This window comes from Peromyscus leucopus, chromosome 18 (genome assembly GCF_004664715.2).
Source record: "Peromyscus leucopus breed LL Stock chromosome 18, UCI_PerLeu_2.1, whole genome shotgun sequence".
Taxonomy (NCBI): Eukaryota; Metazoa; Chordata; class Mammalia; order Rodentia; family Cricetidae; genus Peromyscus; species Peromyscus leucopus.
Genome location: NC_051078.1, coordinates 15,768,799 through 15,790,342, shown reverse-complemented (window position 1 = coordinate 15,790,342; position 21,544 = coordinate 15,768,799). Strand labels below are relative to the sequence as shown.

The window sequence follows — 21,544 nt, the reverse complement described above, 5'->3', positions numbered from 1 at the left end:
TAGCACAAGAGGTAAAATGCTTAGTAGTCTATACAAAAAAATGAAAACTTAATAACATATACTGTTAATATATTTCAAAGTATTGCATAAGTGTGTGTGTATATGTGCTCCACTACAATATGAACTATTTCATGAGGTTTCAGTCCTTGCAAGTAGCAGATCATCATTGAAACTCTCATCCACACTGCAATAAAAAGATAAGTCGGGGCGGGAAAGGCAACTCAGTAGGCAAAATGGCTACAGTCCAACATGAAGATCTGAACTAGAAAACTAGAACCCATGAAAGTTAGCTGTGGTGGGTGACGTCTTTGTACTCAAAGTGCTGGAGAGGTGGAGACAGGTAGATCCCTGGGGCTTGCTGGCTGGCCTACCTGGATTGATGAGCCTCAAGCTCCTGAGTAAACAGAGCCCTAGAGATGAAATAAATTAATAAAAACAATGTTTCAATAGGAGTGAATCATTAGGCAAGCCCTGTGCCTCAAACTCAAAGTGTACAGAAAGATTCCTGAGCTTGTTCTCTGCCCTCCACTTACATTACCACACACACACACACACACACACACACACACACACACACACACACACTCATACACATACATGCAAAAACAGAAAAACCAGGTATGTCTATTATTGCTTAAACAAAAATCTATCATCCAAACCAGTGTCGCTTATTCTCAAACTCTAATAAGAAAATTTATCCTTCTACTTATATATTCCACTCCATTCTAAAATAATGTGGACTCATTGGTATAATTCATAGAGTCCCAGGTATACATGGGCTCCTGCCTTACACAATCCTCAAGATGATCTCTCCCCTTTCTTTCCTGCCACTCTTCTCTGGATTCACAAAAAGATGAGGGTTCTCTCTAAGTACATTTCATGTCTATAGCAGAGAACTCATACTCTTCATTTAATGTGGTATTAAATATTATCCTATAAGACTAAAGTGCTTGGTTATATGTTTTGTGGGTATGGGCATCGAATTCATTCATCCATGTAAATACTGTATTCTTTCCTCAACATACCCACAATCTCCTTGAGGGCAGAAATTGTTGTGACAAAACACCTGTGCCCCCTCTATGATCACAGCACTGTGCCAGGCAGGTAATGAATTCCCCATAAAAGTAAATGCGCTGTGTCTTGAAAAGAAGCAATCAAGCAAACCCCTTTACAAAACATTGATTTACAAATTACAGAGCAGCAGCAAAGGGAAACTGAAGACTATCTGCCATAATTAATGGAAACCTAAGTGGGGGGAGTAACAAAATATTGTGCCCATCATTTTATCTGCCAGCTAATAAACTTATAAACATCTATGATGAAAACACGTTGGCAATAGTTAGATATATCTTCATGTTGATACTGTTGTGACTTCCCAGACTCGTTTCCTCAGAGCTTTCCTTTCTACTTTTTCTACAATGGATCTAGGCATTATTACTTTAGCAGTAAGAAATTAACAAAAATTAGTTAATATTATTCCACTAATCATCTGATAATCCACTTTGTTAAAGTGATCCATGCTTTAACCTCTGAGTTGTCAAAAGTTTTAAAATCGGTTTTCAATGGAATTCTGAGTTTGAACTCCTAATCCATTAATTATTATCTGTATGATCTCTTCACATGATTCACTTACCAAATCCCTAAATTTCTTCATCTGGAAAATTAAGAAGTAGTGGATACTACTTCAACAGGCCATGGTGATAAATAAGTGGGTAAAAATATACACCGCTCTTAAGAGTAACTTGCATTTCATAAACACAAACACGGTTGCTATTGTTCTGCCGTCAATGTGCTTTGTATGTAATATGAAAGACAACTCAATTCTATATATATCTACAATGTTCTTTATACTACATTTAAAACAGCCCAGGTGCTCATGGAAATAGGCTGCATAGATATAGAATGTCTTGTTGTATTATAGCAAGCATACTCTATTCCGTTTTATAGCTTAATACCAAGAAGTAGAAACACTATGCACCACATACAAATGGTTTTAATAACCCAATTTAGAGATCTTAAAATAAATCATGCTGAGTACACTGTCAGCTTAGGTTGACTTAAAACGATAAAGAAACAGCTTTGTCAATCAAAGATAATCAGTTAGCACCCTAACATAACAAGAAGCACTAGAATTTCTCTCAAGGAACTCTCGCCATAGGCTACTTGGGGTGAAAACTCAAATCCTTAGACAGAAGTTAGCATGAGGTTAGCCACAGTCAATGAGGTTAAGCTGTTCAGCATTATAAATGAAATAGAACATAAGAGAGAAGTTCAGAAATGATATATTCAGAAGTCAATCAGAGCAAAATGGCTTCTTATAAAAGAAGAACTAAGTCTGGTATAGTGGCTTATGCCTGCAACCCTAGGACGTGGGATATTGAGGAGGAGGATTGTTGTGATTTTGGGGACTCTCTGGGCTACTTGGTGTGTTCTAGGTCTGCTTGGACTCTCAGAAGAGTGGGTCTTCTGGTTTTGCATTATCTCCGATCCCCTTACACTCAGACAGAGTGCCTACCCTACTCACTCTCTTCCAGGCATGACTATCTTTTTGCCAGTCTTCAAACACACCATTAAGATCTGAGTTCACACTCTAGCCACTTCATTTCCTTTAATAAGTACTCATGTTCCATGGTTTCCACTGGGCTCACTTTTTCATTCTCTTGAGTTGATATCTAAACTCTTCCAAATAAAAACTTCCACATCAAAAACCATAATTAATTAATTTTTAAGAGCCTCAGCCTCTCACACATGCCCTCACATACTTCTTAACCTTCTATTCTCGTTATTTATTACAATTGATTGATTGATTGATTTAAACCAGGTCTCACAACAGAACCCAGCAGACTTCAAACTTGTCGTCCTCCTGCTTCAGCCTCTTTAGTGCTAAGATCACTGGGAGGTGCCACAGCTGTTTAAATGATTATCTCCAACTGATAAGCTGTATTTGTTACTAATTGGCTTGCTGTCTGTCTTCACCTCGTAGAATGAAATCTCTAGGAGACATAGGATTTTTCCCTATTTTAGTCACTATAGTATTTTCATCATATGAAAAAATGACTTCAGCAGGCTCTTACTGAATGCCTATAGAATGTATGAGAGAAGGAAAGAATGGTAGAATAACCCTTGCAAACAATTTGACAAACCTGAAGGGTCATAGCAGTCTCAGTTAAAATCTAGAATACATCTACAGGCATCATTAACAAAGGCTGAGCTAGTGAATATAAATTTTACCTAAGTAAAATTCATAATATATGATGGAAGGTGAGGATTTGTCAAAAAAAATGATTTTGTGATTAGGGATTTTTATGTAATGTGTATTTAGAGAGCATACTTATAAATCCATTAGCATACACATCTACAGACATATGGAATAAGTAGACCTTTACAAGAAATTCCATAAAGCACCCTGAGCTGTGGTAACTCCCCTGGATATATAAAAAGGAGTATGCTGCGAGAAGTCAAATCATACAATTATATACACCATAAGGTAGCTTAACAAGTAATAGTAATGGTGAATAAAGCAGTTTTTTTTTTCCTTCTGCAGATGAAAGCCTGCACGGTTCAATTGTGAGTGAAACGGAGGAGCAGGAATGAAACCTGCTGCAAGCTGACAGTTACATGGAACCCCCTGAAGTTATAAATTGAGTTCCTCTGCTAATTACTGGTCTGAAGGGGACAGGGAAAGACCCACATTTTATTTCTCCTGCTGAACTTGCAACATAAGCACTTGTGAATTCTACATTAGGGTCAAGCTGGGAAGTTCCCAGGTACCCGGGACAGAGAACAGCAGCATCTCCCATGCAAACAAGGTCAGGCAGTCTCTTCTGCCTTGGGTGACTACCAGTAAGATCTCTGTGAAACAGACTAAAAGGGATATAGATGTAAAAAAGGAAGGGGTACAGAGCCTATTTGAAATAAAACTTTGTCTATCGATGTGAAGAGTGAATATTTCCAAAAGATCTTGCCATTTTGCAATACAGTTCCTTAAAATGGAATGTCATGGCCAGAGATGATGATGCCAGCTATTCTAACTACTTTCTGAACTACTCATTGTATGACCAATAATGCTACACAGCAGGCAGAGACTTTAATGAAATAGGCCCAGTTCTCCGGGGAGGTGATCCTGTGGTTCAAACTAACGTTTTTTGATCAAATAAACACTTTATTATTCTCAACAAAAAACAAATGCATCTTATGTGGATTCTGACAAAAAGAAAATACACTTGGGAAGAAAATTGACAAGAGAGGGGTGAGTGGGGAACAAAGGACTGTTGTGATGTCACATATAAACCAAGTTTCTGAAAAGGGAAAGTAACTTGAACATTTCTAATGCATATATGCACCCTTTATAATGTCCTGGAACATTCTAGCTCACTTCCTGCCAAAAGCGCAGCCTCATTCAGATTAGAATAATACATTAATGCATTTATTCACAGGACCAACAATTACTGAACACATTCGCTCTGCAAAAAGAATACGTACAAGAACATTCCATTATTATAACCATTTCCATTATTACCAAGTTTCTCTTCTGTCACTTTTTTATTAGCTTAACTGTGTACTATAAATACAATCATAAAAATAATCTAAAGGAAAGCCAATTCATTAAGATCTGACATTTAACAATTTAGAGAGAGAGGGGCTATCCATGGCAGCCCTGTGTGCAATATTGACCAGTTCTGAGAGTCAGAAAGACTTGCCTGTCTCAATGCTAAGAAACACCTTCAATCCCCTTATATGGAAAGTGCTCTAATTGCATCTATCCACATGGTCGTTGTAGTGATTAAACTAGATTTTTGGCAAGCACCCTTCCATAGGAAGTATTTAACAAACCGTAGCTATTTGGGTTATTTTTTGGGATTCTGACTCACATAATGCCTTCCTTAGTTCCCATGAGCACTTACTGGCAAGACTCCAGAGCGTTAATCTTATTTTACCTCTTCAGAAGAATTTATTTTTGTGCTCCTCATCTCCAAAAATATAAACCATTGAATTTTTATGCTGCTGGATGCTTTAACTAATGATGAAGAAAAAAATTCCACCTTCCAGGAGTCCTTCCAATAAAATAACCAAGAAATCTTACCTAGTTTTGGCAAAGAATAGGGCACTTTAAAGTAGTCTTCATAAAATTCTATTAATCTCTTTGTAATGTGGAGAGCATAGTCCCCGGATCCTCTTCTGATAGCATCAGGTCTTGCATATAATCGGACCTAATTAAAAATATATATAAAAGTTACTTTAGCCTTTTGGTACTTGAGTTTTATTTTCCCTGCACATATGAATCTGTACAAATCACTTTGGCTAGTATAAAATTAAACAGGGTTCTTGTTTATATATATCAAAACACACTGTGGAGAAAGAGCCAAATTTAAACAATCGACGTAGCCAAGTTGAGCAAAGTCACAATTTCCTCACTTTCCAGGATGACATAGAGAAGATTTATACACCTTGCATCAAAATAAATATTCTAAGTTATCACTTACATGTGCTTGCTAGAGATATGAGGGCATGGTGGATTAGTATAATGGATCCCTGGCTCAGCAAGAGAGAAAACTCATGGTCTGTTAAGACATGCTGCATCAAGGTTTGGAAGAATTACTAGATTGGAAAAAAAATATATGTTTTCACGCATGTGTGTGTGTGTGTGTGTGTGTGTGTGTGTGTGTGTGTATCTTACTTATGCTTCCTTTTTCTAATTTTTGTTCTTTTGAAATCAACTGTCTTTATTCCAAATATACAGCATAAGAACAGAAAACTTTTCATGTGCATAAGCAACCACCACTCTGGAAGGCTGTCTGCACCTGTTCCTAGATTCAAAACTAGCTGATGTAATTCATATTTTTAAGACAATCTGAGCATTTATTATTGATTCTTAAAACAAGCATCATAAATTATCTAGTCCTTGACCAAAATAAAGAAGTCCCAAAGTGAGAAACATAAAAGTGAACAAAGCTAACAATCGTATAGAAAAGGTTAAAATGAGATTAGTTTTCATAAAGCTATCCAGCATCTTTGCTTCCAAAGCCTAAATCTGTTTTTCACAGATGTGGTCCCTAATCCTCATACCAATTCTTTGAATAAGAAGTATGCATTTCATGCAGCCGTAGAAAGGATAGCAGCATGGGAGTTGGATTTTAGTCCTACTCTGACACTAACAAACCTGGGGGATATTGAATAAATCATTTAACCTCTTTGGGTCTTATTTATAAAGTGATGCTGTTGGCCACCAGCTAGTTGCTGAAGTGCTTTTCAATTCTAAAACACATTACTCCCAATTCCATTTTACAAACAAGGGATTCTGTGTCCTTTTTAAATCACTACAAAAAAAAAGTAGTTTACTCAATATAACAAATGGATATTTTCAACAAGAAAACAAAAAAGCTGTATTCAGTTATAATACAATTAAGTCTCTATTATCCTTGCCTAAGAGAGAAAAAAAGATGTACAGTCAAAAGGTATAGGGTTGATACGAGGAAAATATGTTCTGTTTTCAGGTTAGGAAGACATGTAATTCAATAAAGTATCTGCTAAATTAAATAGCAATTGTTTGCTCAAATTGTAAACTACTAACTCCCTGTCAGCAAAATCAAATGACAAATTTAACTTAAAGTCATCAACAGTCTTAACTGGAATGGTATAACACCAAAAGCGACCAGGACAGGACCATCTACATACAGCAGCAGTAGAACCTGCCACTCTGAGAAGTAGTAATTACCCTGCCATGACATTAACTCTTTGCAAATATGCAATGCCTAATACAAAGTTCTCAAAACAAAATGTCCTCAGAAAGGATGAGTACCCTTTTGATTTAGGAATAAAAGCTCTCCAAAGAGTCTCTTTAACACATGAGAGAATCACTGTACTCATGAACTCATAGAAGGCAAGGTTGCCTGTACAAGATCCAACCAGGCAACATTCCAGAATGGAATGGCAAGGGGTTCATGAGGAGCTATGGACAGATGTGCTATTAAACTTTAAAAAAAAAAAAGACATGAAATTGCAGGGACAGAGAAATGGGGGTGGATCGGGGAGGAATGTAAGGGAGGAACTGAGGTGAATTCAATCAAAATATGTTATAAGAAGTTCTCAAAAAATAATAAAACATTAATAAATTTTGAAACTAAGTAAATAAATGCATGCTAACTTTAAAGGCACTCATAGGCAGAGATGGCTTACAAGGCAGGGAGGGAAGCAGGATAAAGGGATATAAAGCAAGCAAACAGAGATGGGCACTGAACACACCCAATGAGAAAGAAGATACAGCCTGTGCCCTGGCAGCATTCACAAGAGACCATTTGTAAGCATCCATTATGCATTAATTCAACCATAAAACTGTTCCTTTGGTACTTTTTTTTGTACCAGATCCAAAATGAAGCATTTTTCATTTCATACTCAGGAACACATGCTGTCCACCTAACCAAAAGGGCCACAAAACAGAAGACAAAAAGCAATGCATGTGTCATGACCATTCTCAAGGACCTTCTCAGTCATTAGGGGAAGTGAATGACAGGTAGTGATAGGTGCCATATGAACAATAAACTACAAGCAGCAGATGGACACTGAGGACAGATGAGGTTTGCACAAAGTCCATGGTAACCAACTGGTAGATTGATACTAAATCCATAGCAGGGAAACTGCAACATGACATAACAAGGGTCACTGACTTAGCATTTAGGCAGCACAGCTGATTTGGGTAGAAACACAATCATGTCTGTCAATCAACTCTCCCAGTTACTCAAGCATTCTGTAGAGCCAAGCAAGAGAAACACAATTAAATCAATCTGGTTGTCAAGATTTGATGGAAATAATCCAGCTTGAATGCGAAGACAAAATGGACACATGCTTAACCCAACATCTTTATTTTCCAGTGCAGACATTTATTGCATGCCTGCTCTGTGTCAGGCATTGTACTAGGGAATCGAAATAGAACGATAAAACCCCTGCTACAAAATGAACAAGACATTTATACTTACTGCTCTTAAGAGGTTCACAGTGTGTGGAAAACAAACAAATAAATCACCAACAAAAATACAACCCAAGAAATAGAGCACTGCACATTCTGTCTTTCCACTCAACAGACATACAAAAGCTAAACCCTCTATATCTTATCCCCTCATCTTTTCAAAGACATCATTCCCAAAGCATCCCCTTTATTTCTATATCATCAACTTTTGCTTTCATGGTGTAAACAAATACTCTGTATTCTTTCTTATAATTTTTGTTGCTGTTATTTGTTTTGCTTTATTTTCTTTTCTTCAGACAAGGACTTTCTATGTAGGATTGGTGGGCTCTAGCTCCTGATCTTCCTGCCTAAGTCTCCAAAGTGCTGGGATTGTATATATGCGCCACCACAACCAACTTCCTATGCTTGTTTATTTTCTTTTGAATTCTGTATATATCTTCCAGTTAGAATTCTCATAGAAAAAAAATGTGTGAGTTAACATCTAAGCCAGAACACTTTAAAAAATAAGGGGCATGTCACCACCTGAGATACAACAGGTTTAAGCAAGGCATTGGCTATCTACATTCCCTGTTTCTAGTCTCCCTGACACTCAGGAAAACAACAACTTTTGTTCCTACTAGAACTAGAACTGTTCTCAATAGGATCAGTAATAACACATGGTGACAAATCTAACCTCTAATCCAGTGCTCGACCCATCCACAGAATTTACATTTAGTTGATTATTTAAGGTCCTTGAAACTGTTCCATCCTTGTTTCAATTTCACAGACCTCTTTCCTTCTGTGTTTACACTCGGTCCCTTAGCTATAACATCTGGTTTGGTGGTTTTAAGTATGACTTCCAAACGGATGACTTGCCAAATAATTTTGGGCTTCCAGAACCATTAACCAACTGTCCACTTGACATCTGCACTTGGAATCTCAGACTTCAGATTTGAAAAGTGAACTCCTGCTGATCTGTACACACAGCTGCTCCTCCCCAAACCTTCCTCATCTCAGTTCTTTGCACTCCTATCCAGCTGTCTGTACCCAGCATGTGAGTATTATCCCTGCTTTCCTCTCTCCCTCGCATCCCAGCATATCCTATTGCCTCTGCCTTAAAGAGACACCTAGAACCCTGAGCTTCTCACTACCCCCACTGCTACCACTCCGGGCCCAGCTATTTCTTTCTTACTGTTCTTGACACAGTAATCAAAAATCTCTCTAATACATGAGAATCAAATCCTGTAATTCATCTGCTGTTCGCCATCTTTCCATCTCATTCAGGATTATGCCGAAGGTTGGGTTTTTTGGTTTGTTTGTTTTGTTTTTTAAGACCCAAAAATCATACACACATTTGATTTTTTTTTTTAGCTCTCTGGCTTTTATTTCTATGGCTTTGCTGCTACTTATACCAAACTCAAGGCTTTTGAATTCTCCCTTCATATCTCCACAACTCACACCCTCACCATCTTCAGATAGCTGCCCAAGTATTTGGTGCTCTGAGAAACCCTCATGTCACCCTAGTACTGCCTAACCCTGTCCGCAATTTACTTAGCCTGAGATACAAACATTCTGTATGAAGTGCAAGGTATATAAGCCTTTGATAAATGAGTGAACCAAAGAATTTAATTTTACAGGTATATACCGATCCTAAGAAATAGGACCTATGTCTCAGAAGAACACATGTTTTAACTGAAACTTAAAAAAATAAATCTGGGACATTGGGGAGATGGCTAAACAGTTAAGTGCATTTGCTATTCATGCAGAGGACCTAGGTTTGTTTCCCAGCATCCACAGAGAAGCCCACAATCATCTGTAACTGCAGTCCCAGGAATTCCAATGCCTTCTTCTGCCCTCCTTAGGTATCAAGAACAGACCTGGTACACATGCATCCATGCAGAAAAACATTCATACACTCAGTAAAGTAAATAAATCTTTTATTTAAAAAAGAAAAAAAAAACATTAAAACTAGATGTAGTAAGAGCTCTTATCCAGGACTGAGTCATGTTATTTTAAGAATATGAACACAAGCTCAGATAACCATGCTCTCCTGAGGCTGATATATCATTCCACAAGTGTGGTTCTATTTGATCGTCTTTGGCTCTATTTGATCTTCTGTGGCAGGCAGGATAATTCCCCAGATAATAGTGTTTGAGTCCTAATCCTTGCCTGCAAAAGTGACTTTGCACTTACAATTTATTAATAGATGGATTTGGAGATGAAAAAAGGCTAGATGTAGTAAGCTACAAAATGGGAGTGTGTGTAATATCCCAGACCAAAGTATCACATTGTTTATTTATCTATTTATTTACTTATTTATTTGTTGGAGGGTACATGGTTATAGTATGTGTGTGAATATGAGACAATATCTTTTGAGAGTCAATTCTCTCTTTCCACCATGCATGTCCTGTGAATTGAGCTCAAGTCATCAGATCTAGGAGCAACCACCTTTACCCACTGGGCCATCTTGTCAACCCACCGGATCAAAGCATCATAAAACAACAACAGTGACCAAATAGTATGTGATCTCAAAGGAACTGCTGAATGCAGGTGTTTTATTATAATAGATACAGAGATGCAAAGAAAGATTTTAAGCAAGGAAGTGATAAATCTAGTTCTGAGAAAGATCACAAAGCAAATAAACAGAGATATTATATAGCAGACTACTTAAGATTGCATGCAGAGAGGCAGATTAGAAAAGTGAGAAGATGTACAGTGATAAATTGAACAAGTAAAGAGAAATTGCAAGCAGTGTTACAGGAGTGAATGTAAACCATGTGGCAAAATAAGACTTTAATACTGTGGATGTAGGACAGTGACTTGAAGATTTGAGCCACAGAATGCCATGATCAGAATGAGATTTGGGAGTGACTGCATTGACATCAGCAAAGATGATAGATTAGAAGAGAATAGAAGTGTGAGGAAATGGGTTACAGTAGTGTAGAAGTCTGGGTAAAAGGTGGTAGAAGTGAAGAGAGGCAATAAGGATGCAAAGAAATGGATGGATGCATTCAATTGATCCTAACGCTCTTGAACAAGCCCTTTAGTTACCAAGTAAAGCCAATTGTCGTCCCATTCTCACTTAAGAACAATGATTCAACTGATCTGTATTCTGGTTGCTCACACCAGGGCCCTGCAGAAACAAGTGAGATCCAGTTGAAGGATCAGGGGAAACAGCCAAAGTAGTTCACAAACTGAGTGATTCCTGTGTGGTTAATGGAGTGAATTTGGAGATAATTCCCTTAGTACCGAGGGGAGAGCATCCCAGTTGTTTGTGCCTTTGAAACTGACTAGGTTCAACTTAATCATGACATAGAAACTGAATCTTCATGAAAACACAGTTATCACTTAAAGGCAATGAAATATAATTTTATTACACCTGCTTATTTGCATTTTCTGACATTCTCTGATAAGAGTGCAGCTCTGGAAATGTAAATTGCTTTCCAGGCTTTATCTGTCCACTATAGAGCTTCTACCCACAACAAATATGAACCCAACTCTATGGATGTTGAGATTCCACAAAAAAAAAAAGACATCACACTAAGATTGGCACATGAGAGTTGGAGATTCATATTTCTCACAGCCAACTTTTACCAACTTGTGGGAGTCGGTTAGCTTCCCTGGGTCCCTGTTCAAAGTGCCTGCAAACAAAGAGGTAACAATTGCTCATAACCTGTTTATTATAGTATGCCTGAGAGATTGGTGTGTCATATTAATTTGCCTGAATTTGCTGCATCTAGTCCTCATTGAGTATGTGAAAAATGAACAGGTGATTTTTCTGTGCATAATCTTATTCCTGTACATTTTTCTTGTTCTTGAAAATACAATCTAACTGGTCAGTAACTTTTCTCTATGATTTACCCTTAAACACTGCTCTGTTACTCCCTAAACTGACTGTGAACTTCATAGTGATTTACAAAAATTACTAGAGTAACCAGGACAAAGAAGAATAATACACTGACTCCAGAAATTTATTCTGATAGCTCCACCCTTATGACCATGCTCCAGAGCTGTGACTGAATGTGAAGCCATGTGTAAACATACATTTCATTATTAAAAATAAAGTGATAATGCCTGTTGGACCCAGTGGCCTTCATATAGTTTTATGGACCATCAGTATTTAAAATGCTTGTTCAAGCTTTTTATAATAGTTTAAATGTTTTAACAATCAGAAAGAACAAAAATCCTATAGGCAGATCTCTTCAATCTCTTACATGCATCATTTTCTCACAAAAACAGTGACGGTAATTAAGTATCAGCTGTCCTGAAAACTAAATTGTCTGCTTAGAAAGCATGTTGGGAAAGATGTTGCCATGACATGTGGATTTAGCAGGAAAGAATGCTATCTACTTAAGGATGGCACTAGCAATAGACATATGACACTATTAGGGTGGAAAAGTCTTGGGGACAGAATCACATGGAAGAGAACTTCAGATATAGTACTCAAGCTGATTCTCTGATAGTTGTGTAATTTAGAATAAGAGCAATAGATACTGTTTAAGGAGATTGTGATGGGGTTCTACCTATTTGATATCTAATATTTAATAAGCATCTGTTGACTGTCAGGCAACTCTTCACGTGATGAGTGCCTAAAGGTAAGCAAACAAGACAAGGTCGCTCCTCTCAAGGAACTTGTGCCACAGTGAGGAGACATGGAATGAGGTCTTATGACATCAGGTCACAGTGGGCTTCTAATTTACACCATCTCATCAGAGAAACCCTCTGCACAGAAGAGGTGATTCAGTGGAACTCAGACTGCACATCACAGAAGTGAAGATGGGCAATCAATTATTTAGACACTTACATATAAAAGTCTACATTTTATTATATTAGAGAGTCCCAAAGAAAGTAAATATATATACACAACAGAAATGCACAGCAAAAAAAATGTAAGAATGAACACATAGTTGTCAGAAACACACTGAAATCTTCCACTAAATAAATTTCAACACTGTCTCCTAATAATTTACAAAACTTCCCTGACTTTTTAAAATTTATCTTCACAAAATTCACCTGTGGAATGAGTACAGCATTAGCAATAAATTCTGACTTTGTAGGTAAAGAATTTGGAAAGATTTCATGTCGCTGAGTTGCTTTAGAAGACAGTGAAACTAAATCTCTGTCCACAGATTTTTTTTTTTACTAGTCTGTTTAATTATTCGTTGTACTAAGAAATGAATTGTGTTACTTTCTGTGTAATTATGAGGAACACTGTATCATTACAGCAAACAGCCAAGAGAAAGAAAATCCCATTTATAATAGTAGCACACCTGTTAAAGAAAATAGCATTTTCTCTAATGTGACATTTGCAATTTGGTATTTTAAGTTAAATAAAGCTTTGGGTTTGCCACATTTATTTGCAATATATATATATATATATATATATATATATATATATATATATATATATACAAGAGTACATTGGGAACTTTGCAAGGCCTGGTAATTATTTCACGGTTTTAAAGTATTATTATAATAAAAACAAATTTACTTTTCTTTCACTTAACTAAAGAAACAGTACCTTCCACTAATAATTACAAAACAATATGTTGTTGCTAAATTCTCAGCCAATAGAGCTGAATTCATTCATGTATATGAATACAGTTGCACACTGGTTGTTCTTCCTATGAATCAGTAAAATAGAGCCAGACACAGGGAAATGTCAGTAATTGGGCTCTTAGAAGAAAAATATATATTGATACAAAGAGGAGAGGATGCGGTGAACAAAAAACTAAATGTCTGCAACTTTAGTGTTACTTACAATTCCAGAGATAATGTTTATTTCTAAGGGAAAGGGAAATAGATACACACAAAACTCTAAAGTGGAGAGCCAGTGCCCAAGTATGAAGGCCAAAAAAAACCCATGAAATTGGGGGTGGGAAGAAGAGAGAACAAGAGCCAATCGGGGTTTAGAAGGTCCTAAAGGCCCTGGAGGTGGGAAACTGAGACCACCCATGACATGAAGTATAGAACATGAATCTGCTTGCTTTAGGAAGCTGAGAGTTACTTTAGAATCTAAGGCAGCGCCATGGTGGGAAACCATGAAGGGAGATTATTCCACCAGCAGAATAATTAAAGTATCCTCAGACACAGAGGCCATTGAACAGAAACTTTAATATTACAAGAGAAGTTTTATTCTGTGGCATTTATAGTGAGAATGGCAAAGCTGGCAACATCCTGTGTCCATCACCTCATCTTCACCCTAGTCGTGGAGCAAATTCTGGGAACAGGAAGGATTTGGAAATCAGGATTGGTAAGGAGTAAAATCACAATACTTAGAATGAGATGTGTGCTACTATTAAAATCACAACTACTTGAAAACCTATCAGTTGAGAAGGGATAATCAGAAAGAAACACCAGAATCCCTCACTGAGTCCCCCTTTGTCATCCATATCACAGAGTCATAGAGTACAAAAACAATCACAAAAACATCTTTAATGAAGTTGAAGACCAGCCTCATACTAAATTGTATTCCAGACCAAATGTAGTTTTAAAGAGAACCCAGGGTATTATAGCTGATAATATGGCTCGAGTAGCTTGTCCCTATTTATTTGTCTTATTTTTTCTCCTTTATAGAATTTTATTAAAGATTGGGGAGAAAAACACCTGCTGAGAATCCTGACACTGATTTGCTACCCAACGAGGGGCTCCTTTTAGGTCCAGTGGCCCTTATACTATAGATGAAGAGGCTATCAATATTTAAAGCATGTTACTTTGTCCTTCTGTCTTAGTTAAGTTTGATGAGCCTCCAGCCAATGTATTCACTCCTTTCTATGTCTGACCCAGTACTTTACTTCTTGTAGGGAGTGAAGGCATACGGCTGACTGACATCGTATGGCAATAAGCTCTGAAGGTCCTTATCCATTTTTGAACTAAAACACAGCTATAACAGAGTCACTGTACCTCCCCACTATACTTTGCTTCAGGCAAGAAAATTAGTACCGTGGCAAGCTCTCTCTTCTCTGCTCGTAACTCACTTTACATTTATCTACTAAAGATGGTATTTTCTCCAGTTCACTGTGGAGCTTAAGTCATTTATGGGTACTTCAAGCAAAGAGATTTTTTTTTAATAGTTATACTTTCATTGGCATTTGCTTCTAAATATATGTGGTAGACCTAAAACAACCCCCAGAGCTAGCAACACCCTATGCCCTAGGCTATGGAACTCGTGAACACGACCTTATGTGGGAGAGGGCTTTGCAGATGTGATTAAATTAGGAGTCCTTAACATGGACCATGATCTAGGTTACCCATGTGGGTTCCTCAGAGGGAGTCAGAGGATGTTGAGAAGGTAACATATAACAAAACAGAAAAGAAATGTGAAGATCCAAGGATAGACAGAGGAGTAATAAACATTGGGTGCCGGGATTGCTGCTAGGAAGACAAGAGACCAGATCACCCTCAAAGCTTCCAAAGAAACCAGCCCTTTGGGCTACTTTGGGATCTCTAACTTCCAGAAGAGGGAAAGAGGAAGAGTAGCTTTACACTAAAGCCACTGAATTTGTGGCAATTTATGACAGCTGCAACAGGACACTAATCTATTATAATGTTTTGTCTTCCTGGCAGTTAATATGCCACCGTGTATTGAATTTTCTGCATCTTCTGGGAGTACATTTTATGTTTATATGCTTCTGTGCCATACACTGTAATTCTTCACAGCTTTCAATCTGCTAACTTTGACACACCTGCATTATTTAGCTATGGTACTTCCAAGCATATTGTTACACAAAACTGGTAGACACATAAACAGAAAGGTGAGTGAATAAAAATTAGTGCCATCTACAAGGCTTTCCCCCTGTGTTGTTGTACCATATGTGACTCAAAACCATGTGGGATATTCACTGAAATGTTTAGTCCTAGACAGCATATACAATCCAGTTCTGGCTCTGGAAGCTATGTGTGTGTACATAAACACACATAAACGTATTTACAAACATAGACATATATAATAAAGAAATAAAGCATTAAAGACACGCATATATGTTTACATATATCACTACTATTTCTTAAAAGTTTTGAAAAATATTATATATCATGTGATAACACAGTAATTTAAAATTACTGACAAATTTAAAAAATAATGTCTAATTTCTACAGTTATTACTTAAATCTTTTCCAACATTGGCCTTCAATGAAGATACATTCAACAAGACTGCTTTTATTTTTAACTTTAAGCACTAGTCTTTCTTTCTCCTAAACAGTAAACAATCACCAACAAGAGTCAGATCCAATGTCTGGGAATCAGAAAAAGCCATTTGCTCCTGTCACATCCCATAGATAGTACAGAAGTATTTAATCCTTTTCTGAGACAGGGAATTTTTGTAGTATACCAAATTGGATTCTTTGCTTTTGTTTGGTTTTGCTTTGTTTTTAAAGCAAAGAGAGAAAAAAAAGATTTAGGAAATTTCTTTATTAAGCTCTCAGGCCTATAACCACTCAAATTCCTTGAGTAGGAATGACAGCCAAGTCTATCTATTTGTGATGGTAAGACTTGGTGCTCGTTTGAATTCAGTTTCAATTTAGTCTAGTCCATCTGCCCTTTCATCTCCAATCCCAGTCGCCTGGTGGTGCCTCTTATGTGTAAGGTCTCCTCTAGATCTGTGCATCTTATGAGACCATCACACCCTGCCTACTCAACCATCTTCTCTGCAACCTCTAGAGATGCTGGCCTCCTTTTTCCTCTTGAGATTGTGAAACATTTCTCTAATTTACTAAACAAATACTGGAAAGACTACTCCATACCAGGCTTCCCTCCTGGTGCTGGGGGTGCAGAGTGAACCAAACAGAATTTCTATTATAGAGTTTGTGGTCTAGTAATAAAAAGATGAGTAACACCGAAAGAAAATCCAAGCAACCTTAAACTGTGGTATGTTCTCAACAGAAATATAAATCTAAGGAGTGGATTAGAAATGTCAAAAGCTAGAGCAAGCTACACTCAGGAGGTGGTTTTTTGAGAGACTATATGAAGTAAAAATGAACAATATGAACATTGGGCTCTCTGAGGGCAATGAATTCCAGGAATAGTCACATATTAAAGTCTTGAAAAACTTTCATCACTTCCATCCCAAAGATTCTCCATTCAACTCTGGCTTTAAAGAAATAAAGCATTGAGAGCCAGGCGTTGGTGGCGCACGCCTTTAATCCCAGCACTCCGGAGGCAGAGCCAGGTGGATCTCTGTGAGTTCGAGGCCAGCCTGGGCTACCAAGTGAGCTCCAGGAAAGGCACAAAGCTACACAGAGAAACCCTGTCTCAAAAAACCAAAAAAAAAATCCAAATAAATGGATTCCAAACAAATAGAAAAGTATAGACACAAATACAACATTGTCATTATGTCACAAATAATTCTTTCAATTATTATTCTTTTCCATATTTGTTTCAGATATTCTTTTGAATGTGGAACACATCACAAATCTTTGAGGTGGCATTTCTCTTTGACCTGATTCTTACCTCCCTAGCTCTGAAATGAAGTACTGGCTTTCATTATTGATTTACATATTTCCATTGATAGTATATCTGCTCTTCTCTATTGCTCAGTATTTTACTCAATTTAATTAACAACAACTTGTCCTAATCTACAAACCACCACCATGTGACAGTTCTTTTTTTCTCTGCCAAATTTTGTGGGGATTTTTTTATTCTTTTTTTTAATTTTTTCTTTTATTTTACAATATTATTCAGTTCTATATTAGTATTCAATTCTACATAACAGCCACAGATTCCCTTGTTCTCCCCCTTCCTGCCCCCTCCCCTTCTCCCCAGCCCACCCCCCCATTCCCACCACCTCCAGATCAAGGCCACCCCCGAGGACTGAGATCGACCTGATAGACTCAGTCCAGGCAGGTCCAGTCCCCTCCTCCCAGATTGAGCCAAGCGTCCTTGTATAAGTCCCAGGTTTCAAACAGCTATCTCATTCAGTGAGCCCAGGACCTGGTACCATTGCCTAGATGCCTCCCAAACAGATCAAGCCAATCAACTGTCTCACCTACTCAGAGGGCCTGATCCAGTTGGGGGGCCCTCAGCCTTTGGTTCATAGTTCATGTGTTTCCATTCGTTTGGCTATTTGTCCCTGTGCTTCATCCAACCTTGGTTTCAACAATTCGCACTCATATAAACCCTCCTCTTTCTCGCTAATTAGACTCCCAGCGTTCCACCCAGGGGGCTAGCTGTGGATGTCTGCATCCAGATTCCTCAGTCCTTGGATGGGGTTTCTGGCACAACTATTATGGTGTTTGGCCATCCCATCACCAGAGTAGGTCAGTCCCAGCCGTCTCTCGGCCATTGCCAGCAGTCTTTTGTGGGGGTATCTTTGTGGATTTTTGTGGGCCTCTTTAGCACTTTGTTTCTTCCTTTTCTCATGTGGTCTTCATTTACCATGGTCTCCTATTCCTCATTCTCCCTCTCTGTTCTTGATCCAGGTGGGATCTCCCACTCTCTTTCCCTCGACCCTCGCCGTTCATTGCTCCCACTCATGTCCAGGCTGTTCATGTAGATCTCATCCATTTCTCTGTCATTGGGTGATCCCAGTGTCTTTCATATCAAAGTTGGACACAACAACCCGACAGGTGGAAAAGAGTCCCAAGAGTAGGTACAAAACTCAGAGACTCACTCATTCTCAGTATGAGTCACACAAAAATACCAAGTGAAAAGCTGTAATATATTCATAGAGGACCTGGTGCAGACCTATGTAGGCCTGATGCTTGCTGCTTCAGTCTCTGGGAACTCCTATGTGTCTTGCTTAGCTGATTCAGAGGGTCTTAATCTCCTGATATCCTCTATCTCCTCTGGCTGTTACAATATCCAAGCGATTCCTTGAGCTCTGAGGGGAAGGGTTTTATGGAGACCTCCCATTTAGGCTTTCTGTCCATGGAATGTCTAGCTATGGCAGCAGCTATGAAACCTACTTCCTTGTTAGTTGTGATTTGTATAATCCTAGTTGCAGTGAAGATGAATGTGGCTTCTTCAATTCATTAGTGCTATGAATATCATTCTGTATCAATAAAACACTAATTGGCCAGTGGCCAGGCAGGAAGTATAGGCGGGACAAGGAGAGAGGAGAATTCTGGGAAGTGGAAGGCTGAGTTGGGAAGGCACTGCCAGCCGCCGCCATGACAAGCAGCATGTGAAGATGCCGGTAAGCCATGAGCCACGTGGCAAGGTATAGATTTATATTAATGAATTAATATAAAATATTAGAACAGTTAGCAAGAAGCCTGCCACGGCCATACAGTCTGTAAGCAATATAAGTCTCTGTGTGTTTACTTGATTGGGTCTGAGCTGCTGTGGGACTGGCAGATGATAGAGATTTGTCCTGACTGTGGGCAAGGCAGGAAAACTCTAGCTACAAATGGTGCCCAATGTGGGGCAAGAGTTTCCACCTAAAACCTGAGTAAAAAGATTCTAAAATGGAGCTAAAAAACAGTTCCTAGTTGTCTTTTTCAAGCTAGCCGCAGCCTGCATGTTTGAACTACTATGGCGGGTTCCTGGCGTGAGCGCTCCACCTGCAGTATGGCGGGAATGAGGCCTCTGCAAGTGGCACATTAAGCTGCGTGGTGGATTTAGCCTTTGCTAGTACAAAACAAAAAAGAGGTTTCTGGGCTACACGCTGCTTAGATAAAAGCATAGACCCAGGATGACTCTCAGAGCTGGCGGTAAACGTACCACCGCCATGTTGGGAAGCTGAGGTGGGCTGAGCCAGCAGCCACAGCACCATTTCAGTCTTAGAATGCTGCAGTTTAAAGCAATTGGTTCAAGGTAATATAAAAAATAAGCCATGTAAAGATGGCTAACACACAGAGAATCTGGATTATGTTCTCTTTGATATTCGTAACTGAAGAAAAACATTTGATTGCAAAAGCTATTGAGTTATGACAAAATGTATACTTTAAAGGTACCTTGACTTCAAAATTTGGATGAAAGGATATGTTACTTTGGAAAAGAGGCTCTGCTTTTATTTCCACAGAAAGCCAGATTCTATGGATTTGTTCCAGATTAAGATACATCAGGTTTGACCAGCCAAGACCCTCTGAAAGGTCTCTGATGACACCATGGCCCAGATGATCCAATGTCCAGAGTGGTTTGAAGGCAACTGGTTCAGAAATACAGTCTCATGGACTAATCCATAATCCTTAAATTTTCTTTGTGTCCCCATAAGCTACAGCACCCCCTTCCAGCAGGATGTAGTAAGAGATGCTATGCCCAAATTCCCAAATTATATGTAATTTTACTGTTAAGGTTAAAAACCTTCCTTTTTGAAAAAAAAGAAAAAGGGAAATGCTGTGAATATTGTTCTGTATAAATAAAACACTGATTGGCCAGTGGCCAGGCAGGAAGTATAGGCAGGACAAGGAGATAGGAGAATTCTGGGAAGTAGAAGGCTGAGTGGGGGAGACACTGCCAGCTGCCGCCATGACAAGCAGCATGTGAAGATTCTGGTAAGCCACAAGCCACGTAGCAAGGTATAGATTTATGGAAATGAATTAATATAAGATACGAGAACAGTTAGCAAGAAGCCTTCCATGGCTATAGAGTCTGTAAGCAATATAAGTCTATGTGTTTGCTTGGTTGGGTCTGAGCTGCTGTGGGACTGGTGGGTGATAGAGATTTGTCCTGACTGTGGGCCAGGCAGGACCAGAAAAACCCTAGCCACACATTAGCTCTTAATTTTTCCCCTTGTGCAAACTTCCCTTTGCCTTTGTCTACTCTACTATTGGATCACTTACTGTTTTTGTATTATTTATTATGGTTCCCATATGTATATTGGAGGGCAACATTTATCAGTGAGTAATGGGAAAGAATCTCCCAGTCTCTGCTGGGTTTCTTGTTTCTTTTTTTGTTTTGTTTTGTTTTGGTTTTTTTCAAGACAGGGTTTCTCTGTGTAGCTTTGCGCCTTTCCTGGAGCTCACTTGGTAGCCCAGGCTGGCCTCAAACTCACAGAGATCCACCTGGCTCTGCCTCCCGAGTGCTGGGATTAAAGGCGTGCGCCACCACGCCCGGCTTCTGCTGGGTTTCTATGGTATTTCCTTAACTGAATAGAATGTTTTACTTTGAATGTAATCAAATACCAAATGTTCCCTTTAGGATGTGTGATATCTGCTTCTTTTTTAAAAGAAATTCTTTTCTTTACTTTCAGTATCCACAAGGTCAAAAAGATATTTTTTTTCCTTTATTTTCTCCTGAAAGTCTTAATTTTGCTTTTTGAAGTCAGAGTTTGTGACTTGAAACACAAACTATGTAGTGTCAATAAGAGGCCTTGTTCTATCATTTCACCCCTGGATAGTGCTTCCTCTACACTGTTTATCAAGTCTCAACTCCATATTGACCTTCAGTGCTCTCCTTCACATGTCAGGTTCTCCCGTAGTCTTGGATCCCAAGTGGTTTCAGTTGGTCCTAATCTGGCAATGTATCAAGAACACATTCTATGGTTTTTAAAGCTACATAATAAATCTTTGAAGTCTAGTGATGACAGTATCTGCTTCTTGTGTTTTTTTCAGAAATTCTGTATAAATTTTAATATTATTTTCCATACTTATACATGAACTGCTACTGATTATTTTGCTGGAATGGCACCAAGTTTATTTATTTTAATTGAACACCTTCAAAAT

At 38.4% G+C, this 21,544-nt stretch overlaps 1 protein-coding gene across 2 annotated transcripts in view; it reads right to left on the bottom strand.

Moving 5' to 3' along the window:
* Trhde (thyrotropin releasing hormone degrading enzyme) overlaps positions 1 to 21,544 on the bottom strand; it is a 402,871-nt gene that overhangs the window by 285,769 nt on the left and 95,558 nt on the right. Inside the window, exons 3-4 of one of the 2 annotated variants that reach the window (XM_028877977.2) lie at positions 5,084 to 5,210; positions 372 to 410 (exon numbers count right to left, since the gene is read on the bottom strand). In XM_028877977.2, coding sequence (XP_028733810.1) covers positions 372 to 410; positions 5,084 to 5,210 — 166 coding nt within the window. The remainder of the gene's footprint in view (positions 1 to 371; positions 411 to 5,083; positions 5,211 to 21,544) is intronic. The other variant, XM_028877978.2, reaches the window with a different exon arrangement.